Here is a 17,871-nt window from a genome sequence, read left to right as displayed (position 1 = left end):
CAGAGTCTGCCAACTACAACTTCATCTTTAATTAACCCTTTTCTTCTCTTTGTTCTTATTCTCCTTTCATCTACTCCTCCTCACCGATCTCTTCTTTCTTGAATTTCTTGTTCGTTTTTGTTCTTCTTTTCTTTTCCATCTTTCTTTTCCTTTTTCTTTTCATGGTTTTCTCCTTCTAATTGTTTTTCTATGTCGTTGTCTTCATCTTCTCTCTCTTTGTTTTTTAATTGTGTTTTTCATGGCGAGTTAGAGACGATTGAATTTGAGATCATATGATGCAAACTCTTTGTTAGTGTCCAGGTCAAGTCATAGAGGATGTTGAGATCAATATTAATAATACAGGGCATGAAACACAATTAAAATAACACAATCTTCAAATGTGCTGGACTGGAAAACACAACTACATCATTAACCTGTTACTCCGCTTGATAACTTTTCCCCTCTCTCTCTTTTATGTGTCAATTAAAGATGCAGGAAAATGCAATGCTTTATAGATTTGAAGTCAGTTCTAATTACTTGATGTATTATGCATGTGCACTGTGTTTTTGTTCGTTTTTCACTGGTAAATATACCGAATTGAGATCTGGATGCTATGAGATGGTTCGAGATCTCTCTCATTTTTCTAATTCCAAACTCCTCTCACTTTCCCCGTTCCTCTTTTTGGCAGAAAATAGAAACATCGTTTTGCTTTTTATAACTGTATGTAGGTTAGTGTGTTCAACATAAATAAATGAACATAAAAAGAGTATGAATAAAAAAGCACAGCCAAGCCTGGGTTGTATTCTTCAGGGAACGCCTCACACCGAAGATGCCTTTATATTTAATGCCGAGCTCTTGGCTGTTTTTCAACACGCTGAGTTCAGAACAATCTCATCCCGGCCAAACACAAGTCCAGCTGAACTCGGGATCAGACCGGGATCAGACTCCTCATTCTTAAACATTGTAAACTTCTCTATGAAGACCTGATCTGGTTTAACCGGATTCAACGACTGGCCTGTTTCTGGAGAAGTCATCATTTACTCTCACTCTTGTCTTTCCTCTGAACGTAAATGAGAATATTGAAGCATTGCTTGAAACGCTTCGGACCCAGTTCATTGTAAGTGCATGAAAAGCCTTCAGATTACTTCCTTTTGTGCTCTGAAGGAGAAGGAAAGTCAGTGTTTCAAAGCTCTGAATCAAACGGATCAGCTCAGGGATGAATCATGACAGTACAACATCTGATTTCCAGCAGAGAGATGAGAGGAAAGAAGGTGATGATGATGATGATGATGATGATGATTGAGTCAGATGAGTAAATCTAGCCTCTGCCTACAAAACACAAAACAGCCCTTCTCCTGTTTCCATGGTAACAGTGACATCTCCCATTGGCTGATCTTGGTTTTACAGATTTAAACAAACCATTAAAAAATGTAACACTGGAACCAGTTTTTTTTTTTTTTTTTTTTTTTTTTTTTTTTTTAAGAACTATTTGAGAAAAAAAATATATATTTTTTTTGTTTATTTTATCAGAACTGACTGGTTTTTAAGAACTAAATATTTATAGAACTTTTTTATATTTTATTGAACTGAAACTCATAAATTGTAACTTATTTTCTGAAATATTCTTTTTTTGTTTTTTTTTTACACATTTAGCTTTGTTAGCTTTTATAATACAAAAGCTATAAATAGACAACACCTCTTTATATTAAGACAGAAGATAGATATGAACACTCAACATGACCAGTGTGGTCAGGCTAGAACTGAATGAACTGAATCAGTAGAATGACTCACTGAATCATTTGGAGATTCACGACTCACTGATCCTCATCATTTTCAGTCCTGTCTGACTCGACCTGAGAATGGTTAATGAGTTGTACCTGCACAACCGGTCAGTAATTAACTCTTTTGAGTCTTATGTAATCATCTTTAGTTAAAGATATTCATTTAAGAACCTCTGAGCGTCTGTCTTGAGGACTTTATTTGTAAGCAACCCCTAAATAACCATTTTAATCTTTAATGTCGTTTTTATTTTGAGAATCTCTTTGAGTTGTGTTGCATATGGAATATGAATCGTGATATTCAGAAATGCTTTTGAATGAATGGAAATGATTGCACTCCCATCTGGATTGAGAACAGCGTTAGTTTCACTCACACTTGCTCTGTTTGTTTTCCATTGATGAATGGAGAATATTAATGACCATGTTGTTAATGATGATGTTACTGGAGCAGCCTGACGGGCTTCTTTGACTTTCTGTCTTCATGTTCTCTTGCAGATTACCTAAGTAATGTCTGACCTCAACAGGTTGTCTGTTTCTTCACTACAGCTGTGCTAAAACTCCATTATTAGGTCTCTGTGCTGTGCTCTGTGTCTGTGGTTATTTTGATTGCATTTTCTAAAGCTGCATGTTTGCTACGAAGGGGACATTCACACAGGCTTTCCGTCTCTCAGATTTATTTTTATGTTTTTATCACAAAGCCAATAATTTCAGTAGTTGATACTACCACCATAGACTACATTTTTCCACAAGCATCATACATTAAAAACAGCATTAAAAATAAAATAAAAATGTATGTAAAAATATTCTCTTTTTTGCATTTCCTTCTGCTTTGGCTGTGTACTGAGTCTATACTATAATATATACTCTAGGCCTAATTTAAATATGTCCTATTGAACTCATTTATTTGTAGTCTTGAAGTAAACATGGTGGTTTTCTTTTATTCTTGTCGATATTTTTGTTCAGTATTAAGTGGCAGGTTCATTAGGTGCATTCTTATTGCAAAATAAACCAACAGTTTGCATTTAATATCTTACTAAGATGCATATTTTGATCAAGAACATTTGACTATGTACACGTGCACTACAATTAAATGCACATTTACATATAAACATTTAAAAGCAGTGATTTTTTACTCTTACAGTCAGTGGATTTAGTTTATTTCTATTATTTGTAACTACAGAAATTGTAGAAATATGTATATTCTTGCATTTAATTTAATTTAGCATTTTACTTACTATTATTTATCATATGTATTTGTTTCATTTGTTTTTATTAGTGTCCTTTAGTGTTTTTAATATTTGTTTATTTTTGTATTTAATTTATGTAATTTATTTAAAAATCTTATACATTTTATGGATAAATGTAAAATTTTGTTTAAATAACAGTACACACACACACATAGAATAAGTAATAAAGTATACTATAATATAGAAAATTAGTTTTTCATCATCATATGTGCATGATACAGCCATAAGAGTCCTGGAGTAGAGTGTGTCTGTGATGCTGTCTATGTAGGCAGCACACTAGGTGTTTGGAACGGCTCCTGAGCTGAAGGACTGAAGGAGAGTTGAGACTAGTGTAGCAGAACAATCTACCGCAGTGCTGCTGCAGCCCGACCTCACCTTCTTATCCCCTCTCTCTCTCTCTCTCTCTCCCTCTCTCTCTCTGTGCTAAGCCTGTGTCTCACTGAGTCTCAGCTGGCGGATCGAGCCCATCAGCCGCTCGTGTGCTGTGTTTGGACAGTGCCAGGGGTTGGATCATGTCTCTTCAGCGCTGATCCAGTCATCCTCGGTCATTACTGGCACAGAAACTGTGATGTAGCACAATCTGTTTCTCTTACAGAAGGGCCAGGGTTTCAGGATTAGTGCTCATGCATTATCTGTGTTTCTCCTCCAGACTGAAGGATCACAGTTTAAATGCACTTTCCATTGAATGTGCAACCCTTTAGCTCCATATACTAGGATATAATCCCACTCTTACCACTTTGCAGCAGAAATAGATCACGATTATTGTTTTATTATATACTTTTATTTTTTATGTAGTACCAAAATGAGAATTTTTGAATTCATCCTGTTCACTCTTTATATAAACTGCATAGTTTTTTGGTCTCAAATGATTAATCAATTTATCAAGTATTAAAGTATTAAAGGATATGAGCAGACCATACTTATGCAAACCTACAATCAGTCTTTTATTTTGAATTTAGTCTTATGCCTTGTAGAATTACATTTATTAGGTGGAATTATTTTTAGATTTCAGTTCCACATTCTAAATAATGATATTTTTTTTTTAAGGATGTGGATTTTTCTTCCTCTTCCATTTGTGTATTATATTGTTGTATTTATTGTATTTATATCATTTATTTATATACATTTTCTTATTTTTTATAGTATGTTGTATTTTCATTTATTTCAATAATTGTTAATTTGATTATTCTACTTTATATTATTTATTTTACAGTATTCTTAATATTATCACTACTCACCCAAAGGCAATATAAACAATAATAATGATGATGTCACATCTTGACCCAAACTGAAGTCATCATTTACTGCAAATCTTCCTTTTCTTCCTCTGATTAAGTGCTGTAAATCTTCATAGATGCTGGCCAGTCATAATAGTTTTGCATATTCTGTCCAGTCATGTTTGAACTAGTGATTACAGCAACTGGTTGAACTGTGGCTGTCTCGTCTGATACTGCGACTAGTTACTATACAAGTAAAACATTCGTCCATCTCGGCAACATTGCATTGAATCTACCTGCATGTGTTCAAACCTACGACCTCTGACCTTCAGTCAGAAAACTCCCACACAGAGATCTTTAGCACAAACACTCAACTCCCCTGAGCTTGCCTGAAATCAGTTTTTAGATGTAGCTGAAAGGAACCGTCCTGTTTTTAGTGCCGTGGATCTGTGTGGGCTGTTTAGATTTCCCATGATTCCTGCCAAGGTGTTGGCGGCGCTGGTGGAGCGTGTGAGAGCAGGTGAGCTCTGGGACGAGTGGGCTGATTCAGACGGAGGAGAGGAGTTGGACGCTCATCAAAAGAGTGTCTAGTGTTCCATTGCGTCAGAACAATCCGTATTATATAATCACGCTCAGTATGAGGGCGAGGAGACTGTCAGATGATGCTGACTGCTTTCATATCTGCTTTCTGTCTTAGTGTTGATGAGAGAGGCATTATTGTCCATTTGAATGCTCTAAATGTTGAGGGAGATGTTGGAGAAAAGCCAGAGACTGTGCATTTGTACAGTATTACTGCAGTAATAATAATACTGATTTAAATAAATATTTTATAATAAGTATTAATATTATTATTAGTGGTCAAATGTTATGCCGTTTTTTTCTGATGGCTGATACCGATACCTTAAAGAAGTGAGTGATTGATGTAAATATATGATAAATATGACAAGATACATATGATATATGTAATTAAAGTAATGTGTAACATTTGCTGCAATGAAATTTAGATGTATTTTACATTTACTCACATTTATCAGCTGATACTTATAATAAAAAAAATGTCATATATCGGCAAGTGTACCCGTCTTGGCTATATATTTACTAAATTAGAAATCAAAATGAATCAATATGAAAAAATTAAGCTCAACGTGCTAGTATTTTTCACAAAGAAATTATTTAAACCATTAATAGTTTGCTTAGCTTGAAATCGAGGATTTAAAGATTATGTCCACATCTACTCTCAGGTGCACTGTCAAAATAAAAGTCTCTTCCTGTCGCTTTCAAAAAGTTGTCTCCGACACATATCGGCGATAACGGAAATTTATTGGAAATTACCGGCCCATATATTAGCCTTGGCAGTATATTGGTTACCCAGTAAATACCATTATTATTATTTAATAATAAATATGTACATTTTCTTCTTTTTTTACGTTAAATAGTTAAAACATGAATAATTAACATAGTCAAAATTAATGATTTTAAGGTTATGCTTGCATGTCAACATGGAATTGCCGTTCTTAGCATGGTCAAAATGAAAAACATTATTGATGCTTATCGGCCAATACCGATAATTAATTTTTAAAAATTTAATATCGGCTGATGTATGGCAATATATCGGCAAATAATAAGTATTATTATTATTTGAGTATAAATATTATTTTTTCTTTTCAAAATTGCGGTCAAAATAAAAGCTGATTTTGACGCTTATTGGCCGATACCAATAATTAAAAAATGTCACACATTGGCTAATACGCCTATATGGTAATATATTGGTCAACCAATAAATACTATTGTTATTTGTAAGTTTAAATATATGATTTTATTTTCTTTAATGTATAATTTTCTTTAAAAAAAGAAAAGAAAAATAAAGCTGTTTTTTTTTACACTTATTGGCCGATACTGATAATTAAAAAATGTCAAATATCGGCCAATATATGGTTATATATCAGTCAAACAATTATTACTATTATTAAGTTTAAATATAGCGTTTTTCTTAAAAAAAAAAAAAAAAAAAAAAAACTTGGATCTAGAATGTTAGATTTTTGTGTAGTTTGAGTATAAATACTATTATCTGTTTCAACTTCTCTTCAGGTTCTTCATCAGGATGTTGCAGTGATTGCGGCGAAACATCTGGTCATGATGATGTGGAATTTTGGGAACCCGACCTGTATTAGTCAGGCCAACTGTTACAGCAATGCTTCCAAAGACTACTGTTACTCGGCCCGGATCCGCAGTACCGTGCTGCAGGGACTGCCCTTCGGAGGGGTTCCCACTGTCCTCGCGCTAGACTTTATGTGCTTCCTGGTAAGTGTCCTGTATGGAAAAATGTGCACCTTGATGTCTTTTTGCTCTCCCTGTAGAAGAAAGCAAGAATAGTTTGATATTTACAGTAAAATACCACAAAACAGCAAAATAATTATTAAAATGTACGTCTATGTTAAACATCTAGTGGTGAGAATTGGCATTTCATGATGATCTGATGAAGAGATGACAAGCTCAGACTTTTCTTGTCTACATGCAGTCAACTTAATCCATCTATTAATCATGCCATTTTTTTTATCATTTAGACAGATCTAAATTTACACTGCAGTTCTATGCTATACTAACGAAACATAATTTTAGAACGTTGACCTTAGCACCAATGGATTGACCTGGTTATCTGGTCAGAGTTATATTTACACAATCTATTCATATGAAATAATTAAGCGAACTTGGACTCTGAATGTAGACGGGCAGACAGATCTGAAGCGAGTGGCTGTCAGAGCTACATAACAGCACTGGTTTAACCTACTAACTCTGTCAGCTTCCTTAACTCAGCACCTTGGCTGCCCTCTTGACCTACATTTCTCTCTGATGTCTTCAGTTGCGAGATGCACATAAGTGTCAACAGCAAACAAGTTCTTCATCTCTGCTCAGGTCAATATAAACCTGATTAAAAGTCCCAAATCACACCAATTAAGCCTTGATTTATCCTCAAATGTATTAATTGCATTGTTCTTTTCTTTAATCTGGCAACTTTTGTTATCATCATGGTCTAAATAGATGACCACAGCTAGGTAGAACAGAATTATTGTTGTCAAGTGCTGAACTTCCTTGATCAAAACCGCAGATTAATCAGGATTTTCTAGATATAGTGCCCCCTATGGACGGAATTGGATTAAAATTGGTGTGTTCCCTTATATTGTCCTGATGTTCGTCATTAAGTTTGATCTTTGTGTTCAGAAGATACATTCATTAGTAAAAGTAGGCTATGGCCAAACATTTAATTGGCTTGTGTTTGCATGCTGAATGAATTAATAATTCAAAATTCCTTTAAATAATCTTCTTTCAAGAGTGTTTTTTCACCTAAGAAGTATAACTTTTTCACATTATTGGATTGACAATTTCATGTCTCAGGATTGATTTATTTTACAATATGATTGTAAACATTTGTCCTTGAGCACATTGCTTTTAACTCAATTTGTGTATTAGCTTGAATTGTCTCTGATTATCTGTATCACCATCTCTCAGGTTCTTCTTTTTGTCTTCTCCATCTTGCGGAAAGTGGCATGGGATTACGGCCGTCTGGCCCTGGTGACCGATGCTGACAGGTAAGGACATGTTGCTGTCAAACCTGCCTGATTTATGGGTGACATTTGGATGTCAAACTGAATGAATTTTAATTGGTTTGCAAGCTTCAATTCTTGTTTATATTCTTTGTAAAAGGTGTGTATGGTGTTTTACTTGGAAAATGCCAAGAAAAGAAAACTCTGGGGGGAAAAAAAGAGAGCATTATATCCATGCGGTTTTTGAGTCCCATGTACACAGTCTGAAAAATGACAGGGTTTGGCAGATGTGGAGAAAATCCCCAGAATCCCTGCTCCACACTGTGAACTGAAATGACTAGCATCAGTGGACATCATCTCATCCAATCAATAAAGTCCTCTCATAGAGTACCTCCTGTGGTGGCCAGAAGTGGTCAATAATGGCCACAAACCTGATGTTTGAGGAAAATCACTGAGATTAACCATCACTTTCTGCTAACCACAGGTCTTAAGAACACATCTGACTAAACAGAAAGACCGGCACCTCTGGTTACTGATGAAATAGTATTTCTGTGTCTCATGAGATTTTTTCTTTTGAGAAATTATAAGTATTATTTTGTAAGGAGTTTACTACAAAAAATAACCTCCTTGGTTTTCAGACCCATGCCCACTGCTCTATTTATACCAAATAAAGACAAACACAGCTCAACAAATTTTGCAATGGCAAATAAATGGTATAAGTTGAGAAAATGACCACAGTTTGGTAGAACATAAAATTTTTCAGAGAGCTGAACTTGATCAAAGTTGCAGATTCATAAGGATTTCCTAGTTATGGCGCCCCCTTTGGACAGAATTGGATGAAAATTGGTGTGTGTACTCAAAAAGTCCGGAGGTTCATATGAACCAAGTTTCATTAAGTTTGAGCATTGCTTTCAGAATTAATGTCTTTTAGTAGTAACAGGCCATGGCCAAACATTTAATTGAATCATGTGTGCCGAATGAATTAATAAATCACAATCCTCTAAATGATGTTCTTTCAGGAGTGTCTCTTGATGACGCTAGTATTTTAGATTTGAGATATTTTATAATTCAGGTTCTGACTCGCATAGATAGTCTTGGTCCATCTGTACACCCCACGTGTGCTTTCGCCCAGTCTAACAGCTTGAATATGCAGGTGCAACTAAACGCACCCAAAAAACCTTCATGATCCACTGAGATTTCTTTGGCAGGGAAGGAAGTGAACTCAAAAAACACTCACAGAAGCCCTCTGCATCATTTCATTATCACTGAGCGTATTTGCTGTTTCTGCTGTTGTCGGTGCACATCATCACTGCGTTTCTATTTTCACTCTGCTCTTCCTCCTCTTCCTTTTCTTTGTTTTAGCGTTTTTTTCCCCCCTACCCTCACTGGTGCGGAATGGAGCCAGAAATGTTCCCTCATATCATTTCTATTGAATCAATCATGTATTATTTGCAGCTTATTAAGGTTGCTGGAAATAGACAGAGCCACTGGCATTGTCTTTTTTTTACTTGGTTGCATAAGTGCACCGTAGGCTTCATAATTTTAAAGACAGAGCTTGTAAGAGCTGCAGTTTAATCTGGTGATCTATGACCAAAGGAAATGTAAAAATGCCTTTGACTTTTCTATATTGATGTGGTTTGTGGATTACAGTGTTTCTGGACCACTGAGCGCTGCTGACTGCACAGTGTCTGTCCGTAATTACAGCGACACACTCCAGAGGAGAGACCCTTCAAATCGCTGATTCTGTGCTTCCCATGTGGACTTGTAAACACGAGACTGCAGTTTATGCTCTTGTGACTGTACAGTTCATAAACAGATTTACATGCCAATGCTGAAGCAAAAGCACAGCTGTAATGTGTAGTAACTGAGCTGCTTTAAACAGCTGTTGGTATAAATAAGTATTCTAGACTCATGTATGTGCATTGCAGTTTTTGACTGTGCACACTAGGATTGATTCGTCATTATGTTTTGGGATTTGACTGCACTGCACGTAATGTTATTTTTAATTTTATTTAGTTTTTCTTTACTATATAATTTTTTATCAATTTATGTTTTTTATAGCTTTTTTAAATTTTGTATCTTTATATATTATTTACATTTTTATCCCTTTGCAATAAAGTGTTATAATTTCACATGTTGCTATCTTAAAACTATATTAGGAGAGACTGATATGTTCTCAGTAGAGCCCAACCAATATATCGTTCTCCGTATTATCGGCTAATATGAGCCTGTTGCCGATATATCTGTATCTGCGAATATGCTGCCGATATAATTATTTTTTTCTTTCTACAGAACATATAATGCAGATAAAATTATCGAAATGGTGTAATTACTTAGTTTGTCCAGTAGAGCCCATTTGTCCATTGTTTGCTACTGGTGACCTGGATGAAGCACTTTAAAGCTTATGTCTGTGGAAAACCATTGGAACTTTGAACAGCCATGAATCCATAATGGCACGGCAAATCCACACCAAATTCGGGGAATCTCTTCAGCTTGACACTTGACAGTCAACACTTTAACTTCAGTAATGAGGTCTCTTGTTCAGGCAGCATTCAAGCTTTTTCTTATTCAACTGTAAGTGCCCTGTAAAGTGAACTTCATGTGGGTTCGATTCCCAGGAAACACGTTAGGTAAAAACTGTTAGCCCGAATGCACTGTAAGTCGCTTTGGATAAAAGCGTCTGCTAAATGCATAAATATAAATATAAAATGTCAAACTCTAGTAAGTTTCGTCTGTGTGTGAAGACCGTAGTGCAAATTTGTGAATGAACGTTCCGAGTGAAATAAAATTCAACAGAGTAATGTTGAATTTAACTAAATGAAATTAAAGTTGAATAAACTTCAACTTTACTGTTTAGTGCACTAATATCAACTCATTTTGGATAGTAAAGTTTATTATTAAATTGTTAAATGCCCTGCCTCCATTACACTGGCACGTTGTTATAAGTGTTTGCTCATCACACATGAGTAATCATTACAAAAAATGTGTTTATGTATATACTGTATTCTATATATAGTACCAGTGAAATGTTTGGACACACAAATGGGAAAGTTCCTAAACTTTTGATTGGTACTGTACTATAATATACACAAAGAATATCGGCCGATATATCTATATCAGCCTTTTCTTACTCCCTAATATCGCTCTCGTATCCTCCCCAAAAAACCCATATCGGCTTTAGTTCTCAGATATATCATGTATCTCAACTTCTCACTTAAAACCGCTCTATTTTCACAGATGAAGCTCTGACAGCTGCAGTCTTCTGAGATTTATTGATCTGAATGGATTCAAGTTTATTTTTCCTTCCTCTTATTTATTTGTTTCTTTCCTTCCCAAGACAGAAGAGAAGATTCAGCGGTCTGGAGGAGCGGGAGTAGTATGTTCAGTTATTGTTCCTCTGCTTTATTCTGCTCAGTGAAGAACTAACCTTTCACTTCTTCTGATAAACGTGTGTGTGTGTGTAAAATTGTTGGGGTTCCTCACCTTTGACCTTTTTCTAACACAGTTGCTTTAAAGGTCTGTGTGTGATTGCTCTCCTGAGTGTTTTCTCTCACTGCTCACCTCTTACTAATATTCCTCTGCTGTGTGTGTGTGTGTGTGTGATGTTTGACTCGTGTGTAAATGTGGCTTTCCGAAGGGCCTCTAACACACAAGTGTCAATAACCGCCTGCCCTTCATGTCTCTTTTTGTGACGTTTGTCATTTGACTACAGTAGGAGGAAGGAACGGAGTAACTATGAGCCTGTACGCAGGTAAAAGAGCTTTAGCGTGTCTTTCTGACCCGTTGTGACCCCAAAAATGGATCCAAAGAGACCCCTGAGTATTGTGAGTCAGCCTGTCCTTGTGAATGTGTATCTCCTCATTTAGAGTGATGGATATGATCTCCGAGTTATTTTACAGCAGCTGTAGATGACGGTGTCCTTGTTCTCCCAGAGTTGCCCTAGTGGTCTGAATCAGCAAATTAGACTGTTTCAAATGGATTTAAAGAAATATCCCACCAAAAAAAAATATTGTTAGAATTTTATTCAACCTCATTATGTCACAAAAGTTGACTAGTCAACCAGCAAATGAGTTATCAGGCTGTTATGCATTTTATTTTAGTTTTTCTAAGTGTGCATATAAGAATTTATGTAAGAAAAATTTAATTGTAACAAATATTATACAGTAATTTAAATATTTTATTTCATTTTTATATCTGTTTTAATTTATTATTATTAATTGTTGTTAAATTAGATTTTTTTTTTCATTTAAATTTTTATTTGTATTTATTTTATTTGCACATTGCATCTTTAATTCTCTTACTGCACAAAATGGACTAATAAAATAACCCAACCCTCATTGAAGTAGTCCAGACAGAATATTAAAGTAGTCCAGTGACTTCTGCGCTATCCCTGTACATAGTACACACAGTATAAATCACAAGCTGTATAGAATTTAATTCGCTTTAGCTCTAAACCAGCAGAGTCTGTTCATGGCATCAGCAGAGTTTTTTGCCGCACAATCAGTGCTGTCTTATTGATTTGATTTGATTGACAGGTGATGTGTTGACGAATTAAAACAAGTGTAGAAACCGAGCTTGGACTCAGTTCAGTTGCTGAGGTCAGGAAACGCTCGACTCAGGGATTTATTTTTACAATTTTTTTAAATGTTCATTCTGACCCAGTTGCCTTTTGAACCGATGTTCTTATCACTGCATTTGAGACGCAGCAGTGCTTCAGAGAGGATGATCATGGATACTGTACTTCTTATTCTGTTAGTCTAATGAGTCTCAGTCATCCAGACCTACAGCAGAGAAACCACGGTAATAATGCGTTCGACAGGATCATTTTTCAAACTGTGTCAGTGCTGTTCTGGAGTCATTTTTCACAAAGAAAAAGAGGATCTGGCCCTTTAAACCTGCAGGTTTTCACCTAGGACTAGTAACGTCAGAGATAATGTCCTCAAGTACAGTTTTTAAAACGGCTCTTTATGAAACTTTCTTCAATGCTAGTGAGCAATCATTTAAAACGTGTAAATAAATGACTTTAGGTGCTAAAGTGTGTTCATAAATGAGTTATCGGTTTAATAAGTTTATCCATATAAAATAAATTATATTAGAAAAAAAAGTATATAATAGTTTAATCTGGATCTTTAATTGCTGTTTAAAGCAATTGCTGTGTATTTTTACTTTTTTATTTTAATGTGCATAAGTTGCTTAAATGTATTTGTAAAGAGTAATCAATTTAATAAGCTTGTTTTATTTTTGTCTTATACAGATTTCCTTTTTTATTGTCCAATTATTATATGTCAGCCTAATTTTATCAGACTTTGTTACATTTTTTTTAAATTTTAAAGCAGATAAATGACTCTGGATTTAAATGATTAATATGTTTGTAGCCTCTAAACTCTCAAAACTGAGTTTAAGTAGCATCCTGACAGGGTGTATAGGTCTGTGTTTGTGCTGCAGTGTGTTTTGGGAGATTAGGCTTCATCTCAACTGTGGATGAATATATTTTAGAATCCGGAGGGAAACGTGAATTGCAGATGTATCCTCTGTTCCTCAAGCCTGTAAATATTTAATATCCCATCTACCCTGAGATGAGACTGACCTACATTTGCCTGAGTGGACCTGAACATTTAGGCTTTCTGACTGTCTGGCTCTACTCGGCCTTCAGAATAACCAAAGACATCCACTTGAACTCTTCAGAAGACCTGAGCAAGTGTTTCTCATTTTATTCTTTCTCTTTTTCCTTCGTTCTGTCTCTTGTTTGTGTTTGTGTACAGTGTGGCTTCAGCTCTTCATTCTGAAACGCCAGACCGATATGAACGTCTCACCTCCGTCTCCAGCTCAGTGGATTTCGAACAGCGAGATAACGTGAGACACCTGTCATTCACTCTTTGGCCCCGCCCCCTCCTCCCATCTGCATCCACACATCCATCCATGTATAAATTCATTCAGCAAGGATGCATTAAATTGATCAAAAGTGACAGTAAAGACATTTATTATGCTACAAAAGATTTCCATTTCAAAAAATATTGTTCTTTTTGGACTGTCTATTCTTTAAAGAACCTGAAAAAAATTAAATGCATCATGGTTTCCAATCAGAAATGTTTCTTGAGCAACAAATCAGCATATCAGAATGATTTCTGAATAAACGTGACACTGAAGACTGGAGGAAACAAAATTCAGCTTTGATCACAGGAATAAATTAAATTTTACTATATATTCAAATAGAAAACTGCTATTTTAAATTGTAATAATATTTCACAGTATTCCTGATTTTACTGTATTTTTGACCAAATAAATGCAGCATTGGTGAGCATTAGTTTTTTTTAATTTATTTTTTTATTAAATGTATCTGAAAGTAAAGCCAAGTTAAAGGGACGTTAAAGTAATTCATTTCGTGAAACAATTTATTTTCAGTACAAGTTAGCAGTTTGACTTTGACTTTGGATCAAACTCAGTGTCTTTATTACACGTTTCCCAAAGCGATTCTCCCAGCCCTTCTCACTCCACATGTACTCTATTGATTTTTCCATGCAACACTGACCTCACATCAATGTTATATACGCTCGGAAAGAAACAAAGGCCTTCATAGAGGGCGAGAACTTCCTCCCTCCATCATTTTGTTTTAAATCACAGTCATGATGAACCAGCGTTTCTGTGCTCATTTCGGACGGCGTCCTTGAAATTCCCCAGAAGTCTTCAGGAGAGAAACTGACTCAACAAAATCTCCAAATAACTCCCTCAAACTGAAACCTCAGGATCCCTTGAAGTGATTTACAGTAGTGGTTGACCAAAATAGATTTTTTAAATGGTCAGCATAGAGCTGATATATAACAATACTTAATTTATAGAATGTAAAAAACGTAAAAAAAAATAAATAAATAATTATATAATATTTTTTTACATTATTCATATATTTGCAAAACAATTTGAAATTAAATTATTTGTCAAAATTATTTGAATGATAAAAAAAGTGCAAAATTTTTTTAATACGAAGAGCCAAAAATTACATTTGATTGAGGCGTGCAGGCTAAAAGTAAATGTTGCATCCATTTATAATCCACCTATAATCCCATATTAAACTGAATTCAATTAATAATAAGTTAAACAAATGTTTTCGCTTTTATAATATTTTTTTTTACCTATTGCTTTTAATTGTTAATTAAAATAATATATTGACACATCGGCCATACAGCAATTTTGATATTGACAGAAAAACTGACCAACAGCTGAAAAAAAGGGCAAATATTAGCCTTGGCAACATGACACATTGTATTGACACATCTGCCAAACACAAAAACTTATTGGCTTTTAAAAAAGTACCAATAGCAACACATCTGCCATACAGCGATGTTAATCTTGACGCATTGGCTGATAGTTTAAAAAAATGACAAACAATGGCTGATATATCAGTCTTGTATAGTAAAGGTTCACAAAATGTATTATTTGGTTTGATTTGACACCAGTGGTGTCACGGTTCAGTATGCTTTTTAATAAGGGGGTTGGGGTAATTGGTTACATCGCAATATTTGGAATATTTATTTTTCGTTCGGTTTGTAATGCGTACCGAACTGAAAGCATCATAGCAATCATTTCAATGCAAATATGTGTATCATTACACTCTTACTTGTTAATATTAACACATCAGCCAAATAGAAAAAACTGATTGTCAACATATCTGCCAAACACACAAACTGATTGGCTAGTAGTTTAAAATCTGTCAATTATCAGCCGATATATCATACATGGCTATATCGGCACATCGGCCAAACACAAAAACTGAATGTCCAGTGCCGATAATTGGAAAATGTAAAATATTAGATAATTTATCGGCCTTGGAAATATCAACATATTGGGCACGGAGAAAAACTGATTGTTCGATACCAATAATTAAAAAATGGCAAATAACGGTCGATATATCGGCCTTGGCAATATATCGGTAAATCACTAATTTAGAGAGGAATGTGTGATTTTTATCCTCCAAAAACGTGTAGGAGGAGATTTCAGCAGGAAAATTTAACAGGTGACATCACCCACCAAAATCGGCCCTTGAGATGTCATCTTAAGCATGTTTTCCAGCCTCTTAAGAGATCAGTGCAGGACTTCGGCATCTTCTGTCTGTCTTCACCTGTGTTCACCTCTAATCCTACTGGAGAAATCAGCAGGCATCCTCACATACTCTCACAAAGAGCCTTTTATAGGCCTGGCCGGATATGTTGAAGCCATAAAACCACAAAGAAGTATTAATGCATGCAGTAATTATTTTGTTTGTATGTGTGTGTGTCTGCGCTCATCACGCATTCATTGTTTGATGTGCTTTCATTGCAGGGCTTCTGTTCCTGGTTGACGGCCATATTCAGAATAAAGTAAGTGGCTCTTTTGCTTTATTGTGAGCTGGTTAATATCAATAGCACAGCACAACAGGACACATAGTGCTAGACCTGTACTGCATTGTTCTGTACAAGAGTTTCCCAAACAGTTTTTGTCAGCTGGACAACATTTTTTTTCATGTTAGCTCATCAATCAATATCTAGAGCATGTTTGAAAATATAACCCTATTAAGTCTAAATATTTAAGTATTTGGTTTTGTGATGTACAGCATAGCATATACACTAATCTGAATGGCTATATAAATTATTTAAACACTTTCTGAAAAAGAAACCTGTTTTGTTTACAGGGTTTCCAGGGTAACAGCCACATTATGTTTAGCGCCATCTGCTGTCTGAGAGTGAAAATGCACGTTATCCAAAGTGTCTCGCTTCTCATCCTTGCTAGTTTTCGTCAGATTGCACACGCGTCTTTCATACAGCGGTGTTGTGCGTTGTGACCAGTTGATGGGAAAAGTATTCTTAGAATGCATTCATAATTCTGAATAATTAGTTATAAACAATTATTCTCTGTATTTTGAAGTCCCCACGATAACAGTATTGTACATATTCTTTATTGTCATGATTTATTGCATTACAGAAAACCGGCACACATCTAGTACAGATATAATGCAGACATGCATAGAAATAACACAGTAGAGATGGAATATAACTCATTTAAGAAAACAAAGAATGCAACAATTCAAAGAGAGTATGTGCTGGGTGTAAGGGGTCAAAGGTTATTGTCTTAGCCCTTCTCCTCCCTCTGGAGATGTAAAGATCTTGGAGGCTGAGCAGAGGGTCACCGATTATCCTCTCAGCTGTCCTGACTATCCAGTGTAGTCTATTGATTTCTGATTTGGTAACTGAACCAAACCAGACGGTTATGGATCAACACAGGACAGACTCAATGATGGCGAGGTTGAATTTCCTCAGCTAGCGAAGGAAGTACAACCTCTGCTGGACCTTTTAACAATGACAGTAAACTATACTATTTGCACCATACTAGTACTATAGATTACATAGTCTGCATGTTGCCATCCATACTATGTACTTACAATTCCGTAACTAAAACTATTATTCCATTCTTTATTGTCTGTAGTCCATACTCTGTAATCAAGCATTCTCTTTCTATATGTTCTCTCTATCATGAAGTATGAGGGGAGACTAACACGAATCTCGTTCCCCACAGGGATGAGGAGATCCGGGAGAAGTGTGGTGAAGATGCCGTTCATTACCTGTCGTTCCAGCGGCACATCATCGGTCTGCTGGTTGTGGTGGGTGTGCTGTCAGTGGGCATCGTTCTGCCGGTCAACTTCTCAGGCAACCTGCTGGGTGAGTCCTGCATCAGAGAGGTCAGAGGTCAGAGGTCAGCGGTGCGATTGTAGGTCCATTAGAGGTGGTAAAGTGATAGAAAGTGTTATTCACTTAAAAGTATTTACTTTACTTTACTAGTATTTAATATGATATATCAGTGACCAATGTATTCATAGCTGATTATTAATTTTGGCTCGTTTTTAATCAGTATTGTATGTCATAGGAAAATATGCAATTTCTGTTCTTTTTGTAAGGATTAATTAACCCTGTAAAGTAGGGATGCACGGATATAAGTTTTTTTTTTTTTTTTTTGGCCGATATTGATACCGATACCAATTTTAGCAAGGAACTTTTGGCCGATACCGATACCGATTTTAACAAGCAACTTTTGGCCGATACTGATGCCGATATTGGTCCATTGCCTAAAGCTGGGCTTAAAA

The 17,871-nt window shown here is 35.5% G+C and overlaps 1 protein-coding gene across 5 annotated transcripts in view; it reads left to right on the top strand.

Moving 5' to 3' along the window:
- Positions 1-17,871, top strand: part of LOC127968347 (CSC1-like protein 2) — a 46,034-nt gene that overhangs the window by 7,830 nt on the left and 20,333 nt on the right. For 4 of the 5 annotated variants that reach the window (XM_052569501.1, XM_052569499.1, XM_052569502.1 and 1 more), the window contains exons 2-7: positions 6,310-6,522; positions 7,729-7,808; positions 11,101-11,139; positions 13,526-13,616; positions 16,077-16,114; positions 17,307-17,449. In XM_052569501.1, coding sequence (XP_052425461.1) covers positions 6,355-6,522; positions 7,729-7,808; positions 11,101-11,139; positions 13,526-13,616; positions 16,077-16,114; positions 17,307-17,449 — 559 coding nt within the window. In that variant the 5' untranslated portion in view covers positions 6,310-6,354. The remainder of the gene's footprint in view (positions 1-6,309; positions 6,523-7,728; positions 7,809-11,100; positions 11,140-13,525; positions 13,617-16,076; positions 16,115-17,306; positions 17,450-17,871) is intronic. The other variant, XM_052569503.1, reaches the window with a different exon arrangement.

This window comes from Carassius gibelio, chromosome B11 (genome assembly GCF_023724105.1).
Source record: "Carassius gibelio isolate Cgi1373 ecotype wild population from Czech Republic chromosome B11, carGib1.2-hapl.c, whole genome shotgun sequence".
Taxonomy (NCBI): Eukaryota; Metazoa; Chordata; class Actinopteri; order Cypriniformes; family Cyprinidae; genus Carassius; species Carassius gibelio.
Note: the sequence above shows the minus strand (reverse complement) of the source record. Positions and strands in the feature narration are given on the sequence as shown.